Raw genomic sequence first — 18,671 nt, forward strand, 5'->3', positions numbered from 1 at the left:
TGCATGAAATATGAGTATGAAAGTAATTCTGCTGAGTAGCACTTTGAATTCCAAGGCAGGAATGCGTTTCAAGATATGCATGACATCCATATGCCATTTGTCAGAAACACCTTAAACCAAATGTGTCTTTTCTTAGAATAGTATGACAGCTGTAGAGATCAACTATGCAAACCCAGAAAACACAGATGTTTTAAGGTGTTCCTGACAGGTGCGTTCCCATGGGTGTTCTGAATCATATATTTTCTTTTGAATTTGCAGCACTGCATCATCCTAAATTGTACAAATCAATTGATTTATTTCCAATAAAATGTTTTAAGATAGTCAATAGATCTTCATGAATAAATCTCATTAAAAATCCACACCGTCAGTCAGACTTGCTCATGGAACTCAAAATCAGATTTTAGCATTTCCTCAATAATAGTTTTCATCTTATCCTACATAAGGTTCATAAATGTGTCTCCAACAGAGCAGTTGAGGTTATAAAATCTAATAGCTAGGTCAGTAGAAAGAAATGGCTCCCTAATCATCTGTGAAACTGACTTACACATTCTGGCACTAGATTGGCTTGCTACATTAAGACAGGCCCAGAATGCAATCAGAGGCTATGAGACAATGAAAAGCCATTATACAAATAATGAGAATCAAGATATAGCAGGACAAACCAGGATTAAAAAGATGCATGCTCAATATTTTCTTTGAGAATAATGTTCATCTAGCAACAGTTTTCTTTGATATTCTGCACAAGTATATTTGTTTGCCAACTGTAAGCAAATATTCCTACTACTTTCTATGTCCAAATCATGTAGTTGATGTCAAGAAGCCATTAAAGCTAGAAAACAGCAGTCTGCTACTAATACTGTATGGCTGCTGATTCAGATGAAATTACAATAAAATATTTTTAAATCCAATATGTCATAAATGAAACAAAAGCAATCCCATCTTATGAGAGTAGTAAAATACAAAGAATTGAATACTTGGATGCAAGATGATTGGGAAAACCACATAAGGAACTTTGACATTTCTAACGGAAACAAAACTCACAGGATATTGTTCTAAAAAAATAGTTTACCTTATTTTTTAGGGCAATTCCTCTATCATCTGTTGTAAACCATTGCTGGCTACTATATTCAGTGACTTGAATGAACCTACAGGTTGTATCATTAGAATGGGATGAAGCAGAAACTTCTAACAAATGGTCAGGAACTCTAATGAAATCCCCATCTTTTCCATCAAATCTATGCCCATTGATTTGTTGTGGATACCAGTGATGTGATGTGATTACAATATAAGGGCAATGGTCAAGGAAGGTTTTACCTCTGTTAAAAAAGAACAGTAACAACAAGCTAAGTAATCAGAAAATTACTATCTGCAATGAAAAAGGTGCAGTAGATGCTCATGCCTGCTCATAGTTGTATTGGCTCATCAGCAATAAAATGAATAATATGTCAAATATTAATTCATTAGTAATATATTCAGGCTTTAGTTCAACTCTTAAGTGTGAAATAAAAAACATATCTTGAGTGCTAAAGGATTCACTTTATAGGATATTAGACATCTTGAACAATTTGCTCACTTGCATACCAAGATACATAGACCTGCAAATAATCTTTAACATTTACATCACTTTAACATGTACTCAGTTCTAATATATAGAAAATGCCGTACCTTTCACTCTGTGAGCCACACTTTTCACCAACAGGAAGAGAAAAAGCAAATTTCTCTGTAATATCAGCAAGGAAGCTGTAGCCTCGAGTATCCTTGCGTTTGGGATTAGCTAGTGTACACAGTATTTCATACAAAAGATTCCTGTTTCGATCAGCGAGTGCCAGTATTTCTCCTTCCGATATTACCTTGAGAAGCAAATATTTTAAAAAATGTTCAGTGTCTAAATGGCTTGATTCTTTTATACTGGAATAATTGATGAATTAAGCATATTAAACATAAAATAAAGACATCCTTAATAAATATTGAAAGTAAGTGCCATTTATTTCAGTGGAGCTCTTCCCTTGCATAATAGCTGTATCTAAAACTTCATGGAGGACTAATCTTGAATACTTAGTGAAGATAGTTTATGTCATGAACGATGTATTGGAATTTAACACTGATATTGTATATCATCTGCTCATTCCACTTCAGTTCAGTTAAACATTTGGATGAATAACTTTCATCTAAGTGAGCAAATACTGCTTATGAAACCTATATACAATAATGTGCATAAATTTCTATTTTTAGAAACAAAGTAATCATTGGGTCAAAGCTTTTACTATTCTGGCTTCATCTCTCAGAGAAAAAAATAGATTAAGATTTCCTAATTCTAAGAAATCGTTAATTATCGCAGAAGGGAGAACAAGATATGGACCTTATCTATGATATACATCACAGCAGCAAGTTGCTCTTCTGTATTTTCTGTGACTATTTTGATATTTAGATGCTGGAGAATTGTGTTCAAAATAATATCATCAAGTGGTTGAAACAGCTGATCGGTCAGACTCCAGATTGCTTGAGAGCTTGAATCAGAGACGATGGTGATGTTGGCAATACCATAGATGCTATCAATTCTGGCACCACCTGTAGGATTGAACAGCATAACTTGGAAGCGTTTAGGAAATAAATTCAGATATCCATTCTTTGGGTTGAGTATTATACTTAGCAGAGCATTTCTCTGTCCAGATTCAAAAGACAATGTCCCTTCAGATGCAATAAAATCTTGTCCGGAAACGGCAGGAGATATGATTACACGACCAAAAGGTTCAGGTCTCAACAGCTCCTGGAAATCGGGAAATGAATGTCTAGGTAAGAAATTAATTATGTTGCAATTTATAAGAACAAATTTACTTCAAACTATCAGCATTTCTAAAGACTTCAATAAGTGATAGAGACTCTGTAACATTGTGTTCTAGAATCCCATATATCTAGCCCAGATGTATTCTGGCAAAAAATATCCGTATCATCAAGTGAGAGAATTTTCAAAACTTTAAACTGTCCACTATCGTTGGTAAAATGATTGAGGAACTAGGTACCCCTCTGCTTTCACTAACAGAGCAGTATTAATTTGAAGGAGAAGTCTTCCAAAAGTAAAATTAACTGCTTTAGGCATCACTTTGGGTAGGCAAGAGATGAAGACTGAAATTGAGACCTAGATGATAGGTATGTATTTTTAAATTATTTGTCTTCAGTAGGCAAAAGAAGGCTGGAGCTATATTTTACAAACATATACAGATGTTATTTTTCACCAGTTTATCAGCTATTTGTATTATTATAGGGTATTACTAGTTCCTCAGCAGCTAGTCACTTGCACAATAGTAATTGAGGGAAATTTCCTGAATTAGTAACATGGAGGTTTTTTACCAACTCAGAATGAAACCTAATCCTGCAGCAACTAAGCAGAGTCAACCTACATTTGCACCCTAGGATTTCCCTTACATATTCATGTTTTAGTATCACAAGAACCTACATGCATATGTTCAGTTGGCATATTTGTAGTGCACATGTACCCAGGTAAAATAATATAGTTTGTAATACATAACAGTATAATAGTTCAGCCAGAAAAACTGCAGAATTAATCCTAGCGACAATATATCTCCAAAGAGATATATATATTTATTTGAATCCAGATTTAATTCTTTCTCAGTATTAGAATAATTCTTAGGAATATCAGTGTATAAAATATAAACCACTAAAAAGTGTACTGTCTTGTCAATTTTCAACCTATATCCCAGGTTTCAGTTAAACAACACTGCTAACCTAGTGCTTGGAGGAAAGTTTTATAGGGATGAATTAGCAAGGGAGCTAGAAAAAAGACTTTCTCCTGGCTATTTTAAATGCGACACCACCTGTTCCATTTGAGTGATGGAACTGGCAAAAGCAAAAAGCAGTTAATTCACAAAGGACCAAGGATGAGTTCAACGGTCAAAGATAGAGTAACTTCAATTAAGGTAAGAAAGGAAAAATATAGGCTTCTAACAAACTCTAATTCTGTTCGATATTGTCACCTGGAGAATCCATCAGAATTAGCTACCATATTTGGCTGCACAAAACCATTAGACAGTTTTTGCAACCTAAATATCCCAATTCAGAAAGAGGGAGCTGACCCACAGTGACAAATGTCCACAGTGAAACTCAGAAGAGCAATCTTTCACTTATTATGAACATAATAATCTTGCAGTTATTTTTTTTCATTCAATCCAGTGCATAATTATGTTTCAATTTTTGTTGTTCCCTCATAGAACATCCTCAGCCATGAAAGGCTATAAGATAATAACTATTTCATAGCCACTTAAATTAGTAACTTTGCTGGAAGCGTTTGAAACCACTTCTCCTAAATCCAAATCAACTATATGTGCACCAAGTTTTTAAAGGACTGCCACTGTTAGATGAAATCTACAGTTTATTGATTTCAATTGTAACTTCTGGAATCCCAAATATGCACTATTTTTCTCTATTAATAAAAGAGGTAAACTAGTCTTTAGGCAAATGTTTATTAAATAAATATACCCTTGATTTGTTTCATTGTAAAATATCTATTCAACATTTAGAATGAGAGAAAAAGTTATCAGGCTATTACAAACCACTACTCTAACTTGCAACTATTCAACAAAAAATAAATATGAAAATACTTTGTATGAGAGATTTTTTTAGAGAAGAAATAAGGGTATCACCAAATATATACTAATGTGAAAAATCGGAAGTCTGGTAATTTAATTTAATTAAAAAGCATTAGTTATTGTGAGCTGCAGCTTATTTTATCAGTTGTACTGCAAAATATATTCATGTGTCTGTCTTACCTGAGTTCTGTAGTCAACTGAGATAGTAAATGCTGTGTCAGAATCTCTAACCACTTGGAGTCTAATTGAAGTGGTTTTCATATGGGCCACAGCTAGACGAGACCCCACAGAAAAGTAGATGAGATCCTTCTGCACAGAATCACTCTCTGGAACTATAATGTGTGCAAATCTGGCACTCTCATTTAAAGCTGCTCCTTCCCCCACATCATAGAGTTCCACAAAAAAACAAATCTCTGATTCAGCAACCTGATAATCAAAATGGACAATCAAACAACTGGACATTTTCCAATCAAAGGGCATATATAATTTTTAAAAATGCTCACTAGTGCAATTTTGCTATACTTTATGCAGTGAGCTTTCCAGATCATAGAACTATGTGTTTGGCCTTATAAAAACAACTGTTACTTGGAATCTGGATAGAAATCCTGCTGTCATTCATGTAATTTATTTGTGAATCATTAAAATGTATTCTAGGAAAGTACACATGTATAAATGAACTCTTCAGTGGAAAAAATATTAATTACTTTTATGTATTTTTCAAACTTGTTTCAAGTATAATTGATAACTCTCTTCATTTTTTTTCTAAGTACATAGAAAAATTAACATTTACTCTCTTCAGGATTTGTGGAATTTTTTTTAAAAAATATACCTAATGGAAACCCTTCTTATACCGTTTATAGTTAGCTCTAAAGAACTTTGGAATATAAATGCTACTTAAAAAGGAAAAAAGGACGTATCAGTACAATGTCTAAAATCCTACAATTTTCCAATGTTCTACACAGAACCTCATTAGTGGACAGATTCCCACTGCTGTAATCTCATATAGATCACAAAAGAGAAGATCCAATATAGAGGATTCTTTCCTAAGTAAAGAAAGTATGCTGCTTCACAGCCAATATACCAGAAATATAATAATGCAAATGGAATATTCTCCAGCTTCTCACCATTTGACCACATTCTAGTATATTTTGTGGGAGAGTAGTTAGGAGAGGCGACTAATTCATTATAAGTACTCACATTATCAGGCTGGATCTCAATAGAAACCATACACTGTATTTGGCCAGCCTTACAAGTGGTAACCCCTGTGACAGCTATCAGTTCTTTTGCCAGATTGGTGCCATTACTCTGCAGGACAACTGATGTTTGATTAAAAGTCACACGCCAAGACACTTTCACATCTTCAAAAGCCCTATTAACAAAGCAAACCAAAATAACTGCATTGATGCAGGCAGCCATTGGAAAAGTCTTTATCCTCACATCCGTTTTGTTCTTTTGCTTATCACAGCAAAATTGTATGTTTTTTAAAATGAACAATGTTTAACCTATTATTTCCATTGCTAAGTCATAAAGTGCAACCGCATCATTTAGCAATGGCAATCCCTACAATCCAGGTTGCTATCATTAACTGAATCCCATAGTCATTAGGCAAGGCAACTTCTTGCGACTTCCACAACCAGTTAATGGGGAAGCCAACAGGAAGTTGTAAATCCCAGGCCAGCAAGCAGGGAAATTGGATACTGCTAGGTGGAGTCTGCAAGGGGATGAAAGCATTCTTGCAGGTGGCATGAGATGCATAGCATGGACCAGAAAGGGTTAGAGTGAACACACACACAGCTCACACATAATGTGACACTCCATTTTTTGAAAACACAAAGATCTCAATCTCAAATCTTTAAAAAATGCTTTTCGAATCAAATTTTTCATAATAATATGAATGACCTGATATAGTAGTGGGCTGTCTTTGATTTTACCAATATAATATAATACAATGAATTATATGATCAGCACTTAAAAGTTATTAATGAGATGGATCAAATGCCATCTGAATCTACAAGCTCTTGCCAAATTGTACTTTCCTGAAGAAAGCACCAAAGGGTAAATATGTGCACATTGCAGATAAATTAATTTTACATGTTGGTTATTACGTGTATGAATTAGGGCAAATTTATTTTTCTCATTTTTGTTCAGTTCTGTTATACTGATTGACTTATATTCTAAATTTATGAGATAATTATCCCAGTTTGCTGTAATTTACTGGAACTTCTAAAAGGCTTAATACTAAGATCAAGTCACACCGATCCTGCTTACAATTATAATCCTTGATTTGACACAATGCATTACTGTAAATGAAGATAACACTTTCTATCAGTTGCTGCTTGCACCTGTTTGGCTGTCGGGAGACAACGAGTTCTACTTTCCTCTTTTCTGAATCTTCATCAAGCATAAGACTACGTTGAGTTTCTTCACTGAATCCTAGAATTCCATTCTGAAAATCATTTCCTAAATGTGAAATAGAACATTCCAAAATATCAAGACTAAATTATTACATTGTAGAATTCCTTAAAAATTATTTCCCAAAATGAGATAATTACATGATATCACATGGATATCACATGGAATGAGGAGCTATTACAATATAAAGGGAGAAACTCTATTTTATATAAAATAATGGGCTATTTAATACTGTTGGAATTAAATGTGCATTTTAAGATGCAATAGGATGGAATATTGTTGATATGATAATCACAACACAGATATAATGGCATTTGTTTATTGAATCAACACATTTTAAAGTAACTGACATAGAATTAATATTAATACGATAAGGCACTACGGAAAATAAAAGGGCTCTTTTACCAATTTTGGGAAATATATCACTAAGAAAGATAAAGTCTTTCTTAAGTTATGCTTGACTCCTTGCTAAGACATGGATGTGTTATTTTCCTAGCAACAATTTGAAATGCTATTTTCTATTGTCTACTTTACTATTTTAGCAAGAGCTGTATGGCTCACAAATTATTGGCTTATGTTGTTATGATCGTAACAAAAATAGTAACCATCAGAATCTTTTCCTGGGTAAGGGTGGATGGTCAGAATGGTGCAAGCAGCATTGAGGAATAACAGTTCAAGTCCTGCCACTTTTCCACTCATATTATGAATCACACATATGCCACAAAGATGTGCAGCTTGTGATGCTTCTTTCATTATTTTGACATATATGAGGAGCTGCAGATGCTGCTGACAGTAACTGATTCATAAAGATTTATCTGAGTTCTGCTTAATTTCTTACTTTAAAAGACATAATTTTTAACAGAAAACCTGCATTCTTGATCTTAAATGGAACATATTTAAATTAACTTCATTTTATTATCTTCCAGGACAAATTCAGATGCTAGCTAATTATTGGAAATTACACCACTCTATTAAACAAAAGTAACTGATATCTAGAAAGAACATTCTGTTCTTACCAGTCCAACAATATATGTGATCAAACATAGGTAAATGTTAGCCAAGGAGACATGATGAGATAACCAGACTGTTAATTTTTTTTTTCCAAAAGTAAAAAAAATATATGTCCCGGCATAACTTTTATGAATTGAATCCCTCACACAAGGAAAGATAAAAAGAACAGTCTTTCATTTCTTAGTCATGTTGGTAATATAAGAGAATATAAATCTCATATAGCATCATTACAGCTGTTCTCAAAATTTACTAGAATACAAAGCTACTAATATGCAATTATGTGTGTGTGTGTGTGTGTGTGTGTATACTGTTTTGATCTGAATTTTAAACCCAAAGGAAATGCTTAATTATCAACTTCAGATCTATGTTCCTTACTGAACTTATCCTTATTTGTCCTTTCTGGTTTGAAAAGCCTAATTTACATTATCTAGTACATGAAACTGACCAGATAAATTTGATCTTTTCAACAGACCCTTTATATGAATTCTACACTGTTATCATCATAATCATTTCCCTTCAATTATTACAATTACATCCAACAAGAAAACATGCTAATGCCACTGTTTCCATTTCAATCTATATTGTCAAAGGCAAGAAATTTATCAAGAATTCTTTTCCTCTTCAGTCACAATTACTTGGAAAATGATGGTCCAGATAACTGAGAGAATGTATATGATTTATATGACAAACTGTGGAATACACTCTTACATGTTTTTTTTTCTTAGAGTTATTATTTGCACAGCAGTACTATTTTACTAAGGAAACTCTCTTTCCACTCAGCATTTTGCTTATATACTAAAACAACATAAATATGTCTACCTTTGATAATTATTGTGGTAAAACCTTTAAACCCATATTCATCTATGTTTTCTGTAATCTGGGCTCCATCTTGAGGTTCAGAAAGAACAACATAAAAAAATTCTTCCCCTTCAGGTTCGTCATCATCAAGAATTGTGACAGATACTTTGGTTTCTCGTTCCCCATCCAATAATGTGACAGACAGAGCCATCTCTTCAAAGTCCTTCCCTTCGATTGCCCAGGTAAGATTAGAAACCACAGGGACAATTTCAAAAGGAAATGTATCTGCCCCACTTTGGGCATTTATTGCACCAAAAGTTTTTATATTTACAGAGATATTTCCCACAAATCCCTGAGTCCTTCTGATATGAATCAGAATAGTGTTGGAAGCAATGTTATTGCTGTCTTCTTCAGTGTAAATAATAGTTGGTCCAAGACTTAAAATTCCATAATGGATATCACTGGCCAGTATGGTAATTGATGCAATGCTAAATTCTGGATTCAGACGTGCATTCCGAGCTGGGTTAAGGTCCTGAACATCTAAAACATTCACAGATGTTAAATTCACAAAAAACATTTCTTCCCCTTCTGAAATGCTGTCATCAATTACCAAGATTTCCAACACTGTGTTAATGTCAAGGAATCCAAAAACAAGTTCTCCATCATGAGCAGGTTCAAAGTCTTCTAATGATTTGGCACTTCCTGCAGTGGTCTGATAGAACACCTTTGTGAGGTTGCTTTGATAACCAAAAAGTCTTTGTACATTTAATCTGACTGTTTGCACACCTTCCCTCACTAAAATGTTTCTTGAGCTAGGAGCAAATTGAAAGACTCCCATTGGCTCAATCTCAGCAATAATGAAATCTGATCTGAAATAAAAACAAATATATAACATTTGAATGTGGAAAGATAAAGGCAGGATAGTTTTAACTCATCCTCAATAGACAAATCCATTTAAAAACATTAGCATATTGGGTTCATCTGAGACTGCTCAAATTGAAGAAGCAGTTTTAGAACTCTATGACAATATCAGTTCATAAATTTATTCATTGTGTATTTTAGTTCCATAATTATTAATATTTCCAGATATGTGATAACTTTATTTTAGACAGAAGAAGGAAATAATGAATGTCAATTAATTAATGGGTGGGTGGGAGGAATCCTTATTGTTGGATTAGGCTGATGAACCAAATATTCACCTTGAGTGATAGCTTTCTTACCTTAGACAAGCCCCACCAGATGCATTACTCTGCACAGCGGCCAGATGTACAGCAAACACCTCAGGAGTATTTGCATTTGGAATAATTTGCAATAAAATTGTTTTGTTTTGTTCACCATGGGAAAAAGTAACTGTGCCTAAAAGGAAAAGGGAAAAAAGATGGATGGAAAGCTACTGGAATGTTGGAGAGCAATAGTATTAAATCATGAGCTGTTGCCAGTCAGGCAGCATGCAAGTTTAATAAATTATGGTTTGTCACAGTTAGCTGGATGTTCAGACTGAATTTGGCATTTTTATCCACCTATTGAGTCCTTTCCAAGGACTTGGGATAGGTGGATGTTGATGTTTGATGGTATTAGCAGTGCTGTGGAGTCGGAGTCGGAGTCGGAGTCGAGGAGTCGGAGTCGGAGGAAATTTTGGGTACCTGGAGTCGGAGTCGGAGTCGGCAAACAATGCACCGACTCCGACTCCGACTCCTACTAAATTTAGATTGGAATTTTAAAAAAAGCAAGTTTAAATGTCCCAATTCACAAAAAGTTATAATTAATGACTTCTCTACTGTAAGAATAAAGACCAATGCATGCAGTGCCTCACGTAACCGCAAAATGAACACGTTAAGTGACCGTGAAGAAGCATGCTTTTCATGTGCTTCACTATAAGGCACGCAACGCACAATTAGGAGTGGCAATACTTATACTTTCCATAGTGTTGTGTTCTGCTGTTACAGGGAACGCAGCGCCCATGGGTAACCTAGCCTCTCACTGATAAGGGATTAAGTAAATATGTTTTTTGCAGGACTAGAGACACTTGCATAAGTGAAGGGAATGGAGGGTCAATAGTTCAAGACTGAAGCTGTAAACCATTGGAAAAACTGCTGTCATTCAGCTAAGGCTATAAAAACTTGTAACTCTGATTGTTAGCTTAAACTTTAAACATGACTAAACACTGTTTAAATTTATGAACCGGCCAAATACTCTGTTCAAAGAAAATACATTGTATGTTTGTATGTGTGTTTCTAATTATTGTTATTTATTCATATTTGTTCTCTTTTATTCTTTAAAGTTTAACAATTCATTCTTTATCTTAATATCTTTATATTTGTTTGGGGTTGGCTTTCTTCCCTTTCATCTTTTTTATTGTACAGCAATCTTTCTCCTCAAACCTACCACCTCTCTCTTTTCTTTCCTTCTTACTTTCTCTTCCTCACCCTCTTCTTCTCCTCCCTACTTCCTCTTCCTTTCTCCTTCTCCTCCTCTCTTCCTCCCTCTCTTACCCTCACTCCTACTCTAATTTCCCTTCCCTTCCTTCATCCCTCTCTATTGCTGTATCCTTTTATGTATATGGACTACTCAGAGGGCTGAAAAAGTTATTTCTGACTGGTCCTCTCCCTTTTGACCAGTCCTCGAACTTACGACTGTCCTCACATTTTACGTTTTTGCCCTATCTTGTCACCATGGTGAAGAGAAGCAGTTGTGAAATGAGTGACATGGTTGTTAAAAATGCTGCACGGGCATAAATGTGAGGATGGTCATAAGTGTGAGGACCAGTCAAAAGTGCGAGGACCTGTCAGAAATGACTTTTTTCAGCCCTCTATACACATAGCCATGGCCACCCGGTCACATGACCAGCTAGCCACACCCACCCAGTCACATAACCTCCAAGCCATGCCCACAAAATAAGCCACGCCCACAGAACCCACCCCTGGTTGGGGGTCACCACAACATGAGGAACTGTATTAAAGGGTCGCGGCATTAGGAAGGTTGAGAACCACTGGCTTAGAAGAACTTGGTGGAACAGCTTCTTGGATTCAACTGTAAGTGTTTATATTGTATAGGACAAATCATGTCTAGGTTTAGTGCTGGGATATATAGCTTATTTGTTTGTATAAAGCCATGTACGTACAACTTACAAGACTGTGTATGTTGATATTAAAAATCTAATTATATGCCAGTTAGTATAACATATTTTATATTTTAGGGAAAGAGGCATCCTAAACAATGGCAAAAAGACTGCTAACAACAAACACAACAAAGTCTACTGTTTATGAGCACTTTGCATTATCAAGTGATGGAAAACATTACGTGTGCCAATGTATTAGAAAAGATGATGATGGTGAAAAACAATGTGATGCAAAAATTAGCAGTTTCAGTGGGCCTGATAAAAATGCACCTACAAGAGCATCAAATTTGAAAAGACACTTACAGCGTTTTCATCCCAAAGTGTTAGAAGCCGTGAATGAGAAAGATAGCAATGAAAACATTGCATCTACTTCTGTGACAAAAAACGTTCAGAAATCTACTGGAGAACAATCACAAATAAGAAAATTCTTTATATCTGACAAAGTTACCATAAGGATGACACCAGAAAAATTCAAACACCACATTATTGAAATGGTAGTAAAGAATAGTGTACCACTATCCTTCTTTTCACAGACAGCCTTTTTAGGCCTAAATGGAGAAATGGCAAAAAAACTTGGTGTTTCTCTGGAAAGAGAAAGTATAAGGAAACTTATAATTGAGGAGGCCAAATGTAAAAAGGAAGAACTACAGAAAGTTATGAAAGGACGTTTTGTCTTCCTTAAAATGGATGCATGCACACGTCACAGAGTCAATTATTTCGCTATTAATGTTAGATTTGTGGAGTAAAGGACACTCAGGCACATCACACCAGTGATTACCTTCAGAAGTTAGTGGAGGGTGTTCTAGAAGATTTTGAAATTAAAAAGGAACAGATTTTATGTGTTGTGACAGATAACGCTTCTAACATGTTGAGCACAATTGAGAAGATGAAGGCAGATGAAGAAGGTATCAAACAGATATTAGACTTAGAGGAAGACAGCTCTGCAAGTATTAGAGAAAGTTTAGAAACTGAAGAGAATGCTGACATTTTTTTAGACAACTTTGTTGAAGAAGCATTGAAGCTTGCTACTATTCATCATATGCGATGTGCTGTTCATACACTGCAACTTGCCATAAGAGATGGATTAAAAGATCGCCATGCAGCTACATTAATTGGCAAATTACGGCAAGTAACTGTTGCAGCCAGGGCCCCAAAAACAGATGCAATTTTGAAAAGACGTCCAGGAAAAGGAGCCATTTTGGATCAAACAACTCGCTGGGGAAGCACTTATTTAATGGTGAAGCGTTTGCTTGAACTTAAAGACTTCATAGAAGAAATGGACAATGAAAATCTTGCATTAACTGCAAGCCAGTGGACACAAACAAAAGAGCTGGAGAACCTTCTTTCTCACCCCTTCACTGTCACCAAGAGGTTGCAATGTGATGATCTAACCCCGGGTAAATTCCTCTTGGAATGGAAGAGCCTGTTATATCGCCTGAACAAAAATGGAGGGTTAATAGCTGAGGGCATTGCATCTTCAATGATGAAAAGAGAGAGTCTTTTGCTGGAAAATGAAATCTTGTTAGCGGCTATTTATGTCGACCCAATGAGCCGACTTTTATTGAACAGTAAACAGATTGCTACTGGGAAAAAGGCCCTCTATGATGTAGCAGTTCGCATGAAGGGATTACGACCTGAAATACCTCCACAGGAGGATGGAGTTCTTTTAAGCAATAGTGGTAACTCAGAATCATCTTCTTCAAACGAAGAATTAGACTTTGATTCCTTCTTAGTCAAAATGGAAGTTGCTAAAGGAAAGCGACGTCGCATAAGCGTTACAGAACCAGTAAATGTCCAAATAAAAAAATTCCAACAGGAGTTTTATAAAGCACTAAAAGAAGTTGAAAAGTATGATCGCTCATCAAAACTTACTGTTGAAGAAGCCATCCTTGTTTATCCAGAGATCGTTAGTGATGTGGCCAGAATAGTTACTGCAATGCCACCCACCCAAGTCAGTGTCGAAAGATTATTTTCAGCCCTAAAAATAATAAAGTCTGACTTAAGAGCCTCTATGAAAGAGGATCTGGCAGAGGCAATTCTCTTCCTTAGAACTCTACATTGAATTGATTTGCATTTGCTAAGCCTATAACTACATTTCAAGATTAATATAAACCATTTCTAGGTTTTACAGATTTTGTTTTTGGTTCATATAGATAAGCTTTGTTTTTGTTCTAAAACAACCAAATAATGTGGTTTGTATTTTTGAACTGGTAAAGTTCCTGTTCCTGATGTTTATGCCTGCTGCTACTATCCAGCAACTTGATTAATTAAATTAATAAAAAAAAATTAATAAAACTTTGTTGTTTTCATTGTGTTTGTCTTTTGCTTAAACTGTTCAATACAGTAGACTGTTGGCTTCCCAGCCAGTAGTCCTGTGGTAATGACATGTATGTTGCCTTTCTTTCCTTCAAGGAATGTATAAAATACATTCGCATATTAATACAGAGGAGTCGGAGTCGGGGAGTCGGAGTCGGAGTCGGAAGTACAAAAAACTGAGGAGTCGGAGTCGGAGTCGGAGTTGGAACATTTATCTCCCGACTCCACAGCTCTGGGTATTAGAGGTATTGTTGCAATATGTAAGCTATTTTGACTAAAGCTGCCTTTTTCTTTTTTCTTTTTTTAAAAACAAAACTTTATTAATTGACTGATGGTGAATTTGTCAATGCCAATGGTGTCCAAGTGCTCTATTGCTCTATTGTTTTGGGATTGCACCCAAGGCATCTGTTACTATTGGTACTGCCTTTGCTTTCTTTTGACACATTTGCCCTATTTGCAGGTCTTTGTATTTTGTTATCTTTTATATTCAAAAATATGCTACAGGCACCAAAATAGAAAAGACCCTTTAACGCTGATTCATCATGCAGGTTTGCTCATTGTTGAGCAGCAGATTAAAAGGAAAGGTTAAAGACAGTTACACTGTATACATCCCAGAAATCATAAATTTTACACAACATCAAGTTATGTTAAGGTACAGTGAAGTATGCCCTGGATATAAAAATTAACTATCTACTTTCCTAAGGGAAAAAAGGGTTAAGAAAAGAGAGCGATGAACCAAATTCAGATAGGGAATAATCAAGGGGGGGGGGGGAGGTTACATTTTTTTTTATTAAAACAAAACAATTGTAGGTACGAAAAGAGTTCATGGTAAAATGATTCCCTTGAATCTTGAGCATACTTCTTTTCTCTCTCTCTCTCTCTCTCTCTTTATTCCTCTCTTTGTTATCAAAGTGTTTGAACTGTCCTACTGTCCGCAAGACTAGCAAAATGATGGCACTCACCAGAGGCTGGTATAGTACTGCCTTGGTGAAGGTACAGTGGAATAAGCCCCAGTGGATATCCAGAATTCCAAGATACTACAATGGGGCCATATATTCCTTTACGAGTTATAAGAGCTTGAGTTGTTCCTGCTGTAATATTGATAAGTCGCAAGATAATAGAATCAAAGGCAACCTATAAAGAAAATACTGTTTTTGTTAGAAATTATGGCAACAGCTTAACCAAACTAAAATTATAGGCATGTGCACTGAATAATTGTATATGGGATACTGCTGCTATCGGTAATAGAAATATTTCAAGAAATAGAAATATTGCATTGTTTGTGCAATAAATTATATTTTGAAATTTTAAGTTTCATTTTAAATGTACTACATATATTTGTTTTAATTCACCAGCAAATATATATCAACTATAAAACAAATGACAATTGGAAATGAAATATAATATATGACTTTTTTATAATACCTAGTTAAAATAACCTGAAGCTTGATATTTGCAAGCCAGGAATGACCAGATTTTCCTCCCACCACTGTCAAATTGCAAAGAGAGAAAAATGGTGATGCAAAAAAATACATGAATGTGATTGCCCCTAAATATGTAGTGAGAAATAAAAAAACAAAATAAAAAAAAATTATCAAGATTTTATAATACGGTACAAATAATTTATTCAGGTCTTTCAACATCTGGCAGCCAGTTAAGTCTAATAAATTAAAATGTGTTCCACTGGTTGTTAAGTTGTTAGAAACTATAAATCTAGTTACCTGAGAATTGGCAGCTTCTTTGGGAATTGGAAAAGAGACCAACCTGGCTGTCTCTAATATTTTAGGCGCAATATTGGCACTAATATTAACTAACGTTACATTGATCAGTTCCAGGGTCAAATTCATGTCAAGGGAAATAAATACCTAGAAATTTATAATCACAAAACATAGTAATTAAAAATTACATCTACAGATTAGCATTCAAATAAGACGTTAAAATGCTTTATTCAAGCAAGACTTATTTAGACATGTAATTTTACAAGTTTTCCCCCGAAGTTAATAGAAAGCAACATTAGCAACAGTAATGAAAAATACCAGCAAATTAAGGCTACCAAATTTTAACTTTATCAAAATTATTTATTTAGAATCTATAAGTACCATGTCATATTTTTTGCACCATATTATTATAACACATTATTTTGAAATACACAGCTTTTGTTTTTGTTATCATTGTGAGCATTCGAATATGCAGAGTGTCACCTGTTATGATCTTGTTTAAGCTTTATTACCTAGACAGGCTAAGGAAATGCAACCTAGCCACATTCTTTGATATACATGACTGTTAGGGACTGTGGATAATAGTTTTGAGATACATCTTTCAACATCAAAAAGTGGCTTCCCAAGAACCTGGCATGTGCAGGAACTGTGCATTTTCCTTCATGTATCTTAAAATAGGAATCTTCTGCTTTTCTAAATTAAAACTAAGACTTAATAAAAATATAGGTCATAAAATACTATTTTTGATTACAAAACACTACAGTCATGACTTAAAAGGATCTTTCAGTGGGGAGGGAAATAACAGACCTGGGTGTATATTGGCACTGTTTTTAATCCATAACTGGAGCCTGCTTTAATGTGTAGCTTTCCCATTCTGTTGGCTGGTATGATTACTTTTTCTTCATTGAAAGATGAAATTTGGTACTCTACAATTACATCTGCAAAAGTCCCTGCATGCCGAGAAATATTAATCTGGATATGCCGGCTGAGATCTTTCTTTACTAGTACTGACTGTTTTTCACCATATAAGGCAAATACTCCATATGGGTCATCATTTGCAACCACCATGAATCTAGAAATGCTTTTCTCCTGATCCAAATCAGCTCCTCCTTCCACTGAAGTAAGCTGCACCTCATAATGCTCATCTATTTCAGGAACATCATCAGGCAACAAGGAAATCACAAGGTTCGAAGTCCTTTGTAGATCAGGAATCACAACAGAACCTCTCATAGTTATAAAATCATTTGTAGTATCAGAATCACTACTTAATTTCCAGTAAATCTATAACAATTAAATTAAAAGAAACAAAGAAGCTTTGGTCAATATATTCAAGTCCCAATGAAATGAAATTTTATATAGTTTAGATGTAACAGACTTTACAATTTGAAAACAATATCCTCAGAACAAACAAGCATATTTTAAGTTCCTCTGAAATCCTCACATCATTATTAATTCTTAAATTTTGTTGTTCATACAAACATCCCTTTGAAAACATTTTACTAGAAAAAAAATATTTAAAAACAAAATATTCATTAAGTTCAGAAATCTAACATAGATGGCCTACCATATTCATTTTCTCTATGTCATATGCTTGCATATATTGTATGTTCATAGGTAAACAGATATCCACTCTCTATATAAATGTATTTTTCTACTTCCTACCACCTATGTATCTACCTACTTATTCTATAAAAATATCTCAAATTAATCTATTTCAGTATAACTCTTTGATCCAAATGGACTGATTTATTCCAAATCTAGGACAGGGACTAACTGGTCCCTTCTCCTAACCATTACATCATACTGACTTGACTGTCTGTCTGTCTGTCTATTTATCTATCTATCTGTAATCTATTATTTATCTATCTCTATCTCCCATTGATTTAATTCTTCACTCGTAATTAAATTATATTGGACAAACAACTAAGTACCAAAGTCAAATACCGTGATATTCCCCATAATTCCTTGAATTCGCTTTATGGAAAGCACAATATTCAGTGGACCTTCAGATGCTGATGGTTCCTCAAAAATCTTTGGAGATAAGGATTCAGGAACAAACTGTACTATCCCATTGGGATCACCAAACTTTAAAATCTAGGTTAAGAAAAAGTAATGGTTACACTTGGGTTTCCTAATTAGTGATACAGTACACAGAACATTCAAGTACTTTAATTATATGTTTTCTTTTTAAATGGTGTGCTGTAATGGTGCTCATTATTATAAGTTCAATGACCTTTAGACTCTTGTGCCCCGTGTTAAAAAAGCTCAAAATTTTCAAAACTATTTTCTTATATGAAAAAAGATATAACCTCCTCATTTATGATTATATGTTGTAGTATTAATAAAAAGATGCTGTAAAGAATAATAAAGAAATAGAAGAAATAACAGTAAAGCCTCAAAAGAGTACTACTATTATTATTAATAAAATCATTTACTTTTACTGATATATTGGCAGCCTTGGGATCTAGTTTTGTTTCTCCCCTCATAGCACGCAACCTTATAATGAAGGTCTCTTGAACTTCAACTTCTTCATGAGGGTAAATTTTCAAGATGATATGTCGCAAGCCACCCTCTGCTTCCGCAAAATAAAACGATCCATTTACTGGGTCACTGATGTCACTATTCAGAGGAGGTAAAATTACCTCTGAATTAGGTCCTAAAATGTCCCAATTAATCTGCAGATGACATATATTT

The 18,671-nt window shown here is 34.6% G+C and overlaps 1 protein-coding gene across 1 annotated transcript in view; it reads right to left on the reverse strand.

Annotated features, from left to right (window-relative positions):
- The window catches only part of ADGRV1 (adhesion G protein-coupled receptor V1), a 303,011-nt gene that overhangs the window by 124,041 nt on the left and 160,299 nt on the right, over nt 1-18,671 (reverse strand). The window contains exons 68-80 of the mRNA XM_070935769.1: nt 18,413-18,652; nt 17,922-18,071; nt 16,785-17,258; nt 15,981-16,124; nt 15,222-15,393; nt 10,046-10,181; nt 8,847-9,694; nt 6,947-7,064; nt 5,802-5,973; nt 4,785-5,030; nt 2,360-2,767; nt 1,666-1,850; nt 1,070-1,316 (exon numbers count right to left, since the gene is read on the reverse strand). Coding sequence (XP_070791870.1) covers nt 1,070-1,316; nt 1,666-1,850; nt 2,360-2,767; nt 4,785-5,030; nt 5,802-5,973; nt 6,947-7,064; nt 8,847-9,694; nt 10,046-10,181; nt 15,222-15,393; nt 15,981-16,124; nt 16,785-17,258; nt 17,922-18,071; nt 18,413-18,652 — 3,540 coding nt within the window. The remainder of the gene's footprint in view (nt 1-1,069; nt 1,317-1,665; nt 1,851-2,359; nt 2,768-4,784; nt 5,031-5,801; nt 5,974-6,946; nt 7,065-8,846; nt 9,695-10,045; nt 10,182-15,221; nt 15,394-15,980; nt 16,125-16,784; nt 17,259-17,921; nt 18,072-18,412; nt 18,653-18,671) is intronic.

The sequence above is a fragment of the Pituophis catenifer genome, unplaced genomic scaffold (genome assembly GCF_029215685.1).
Source record: "Pituophis catenifer annectens isolate HBS135680 unplaced genomic scaffold, rPitCat1.0.hap2 SCAF_2, whole genome shotgun sequence".
Classification (NCBI taxonomy): Eukaryota; Metazoa; Chordata; class Lepidosauria; order Squamata; family Colubridae; genus Pituophis; species Pituophis catenifer.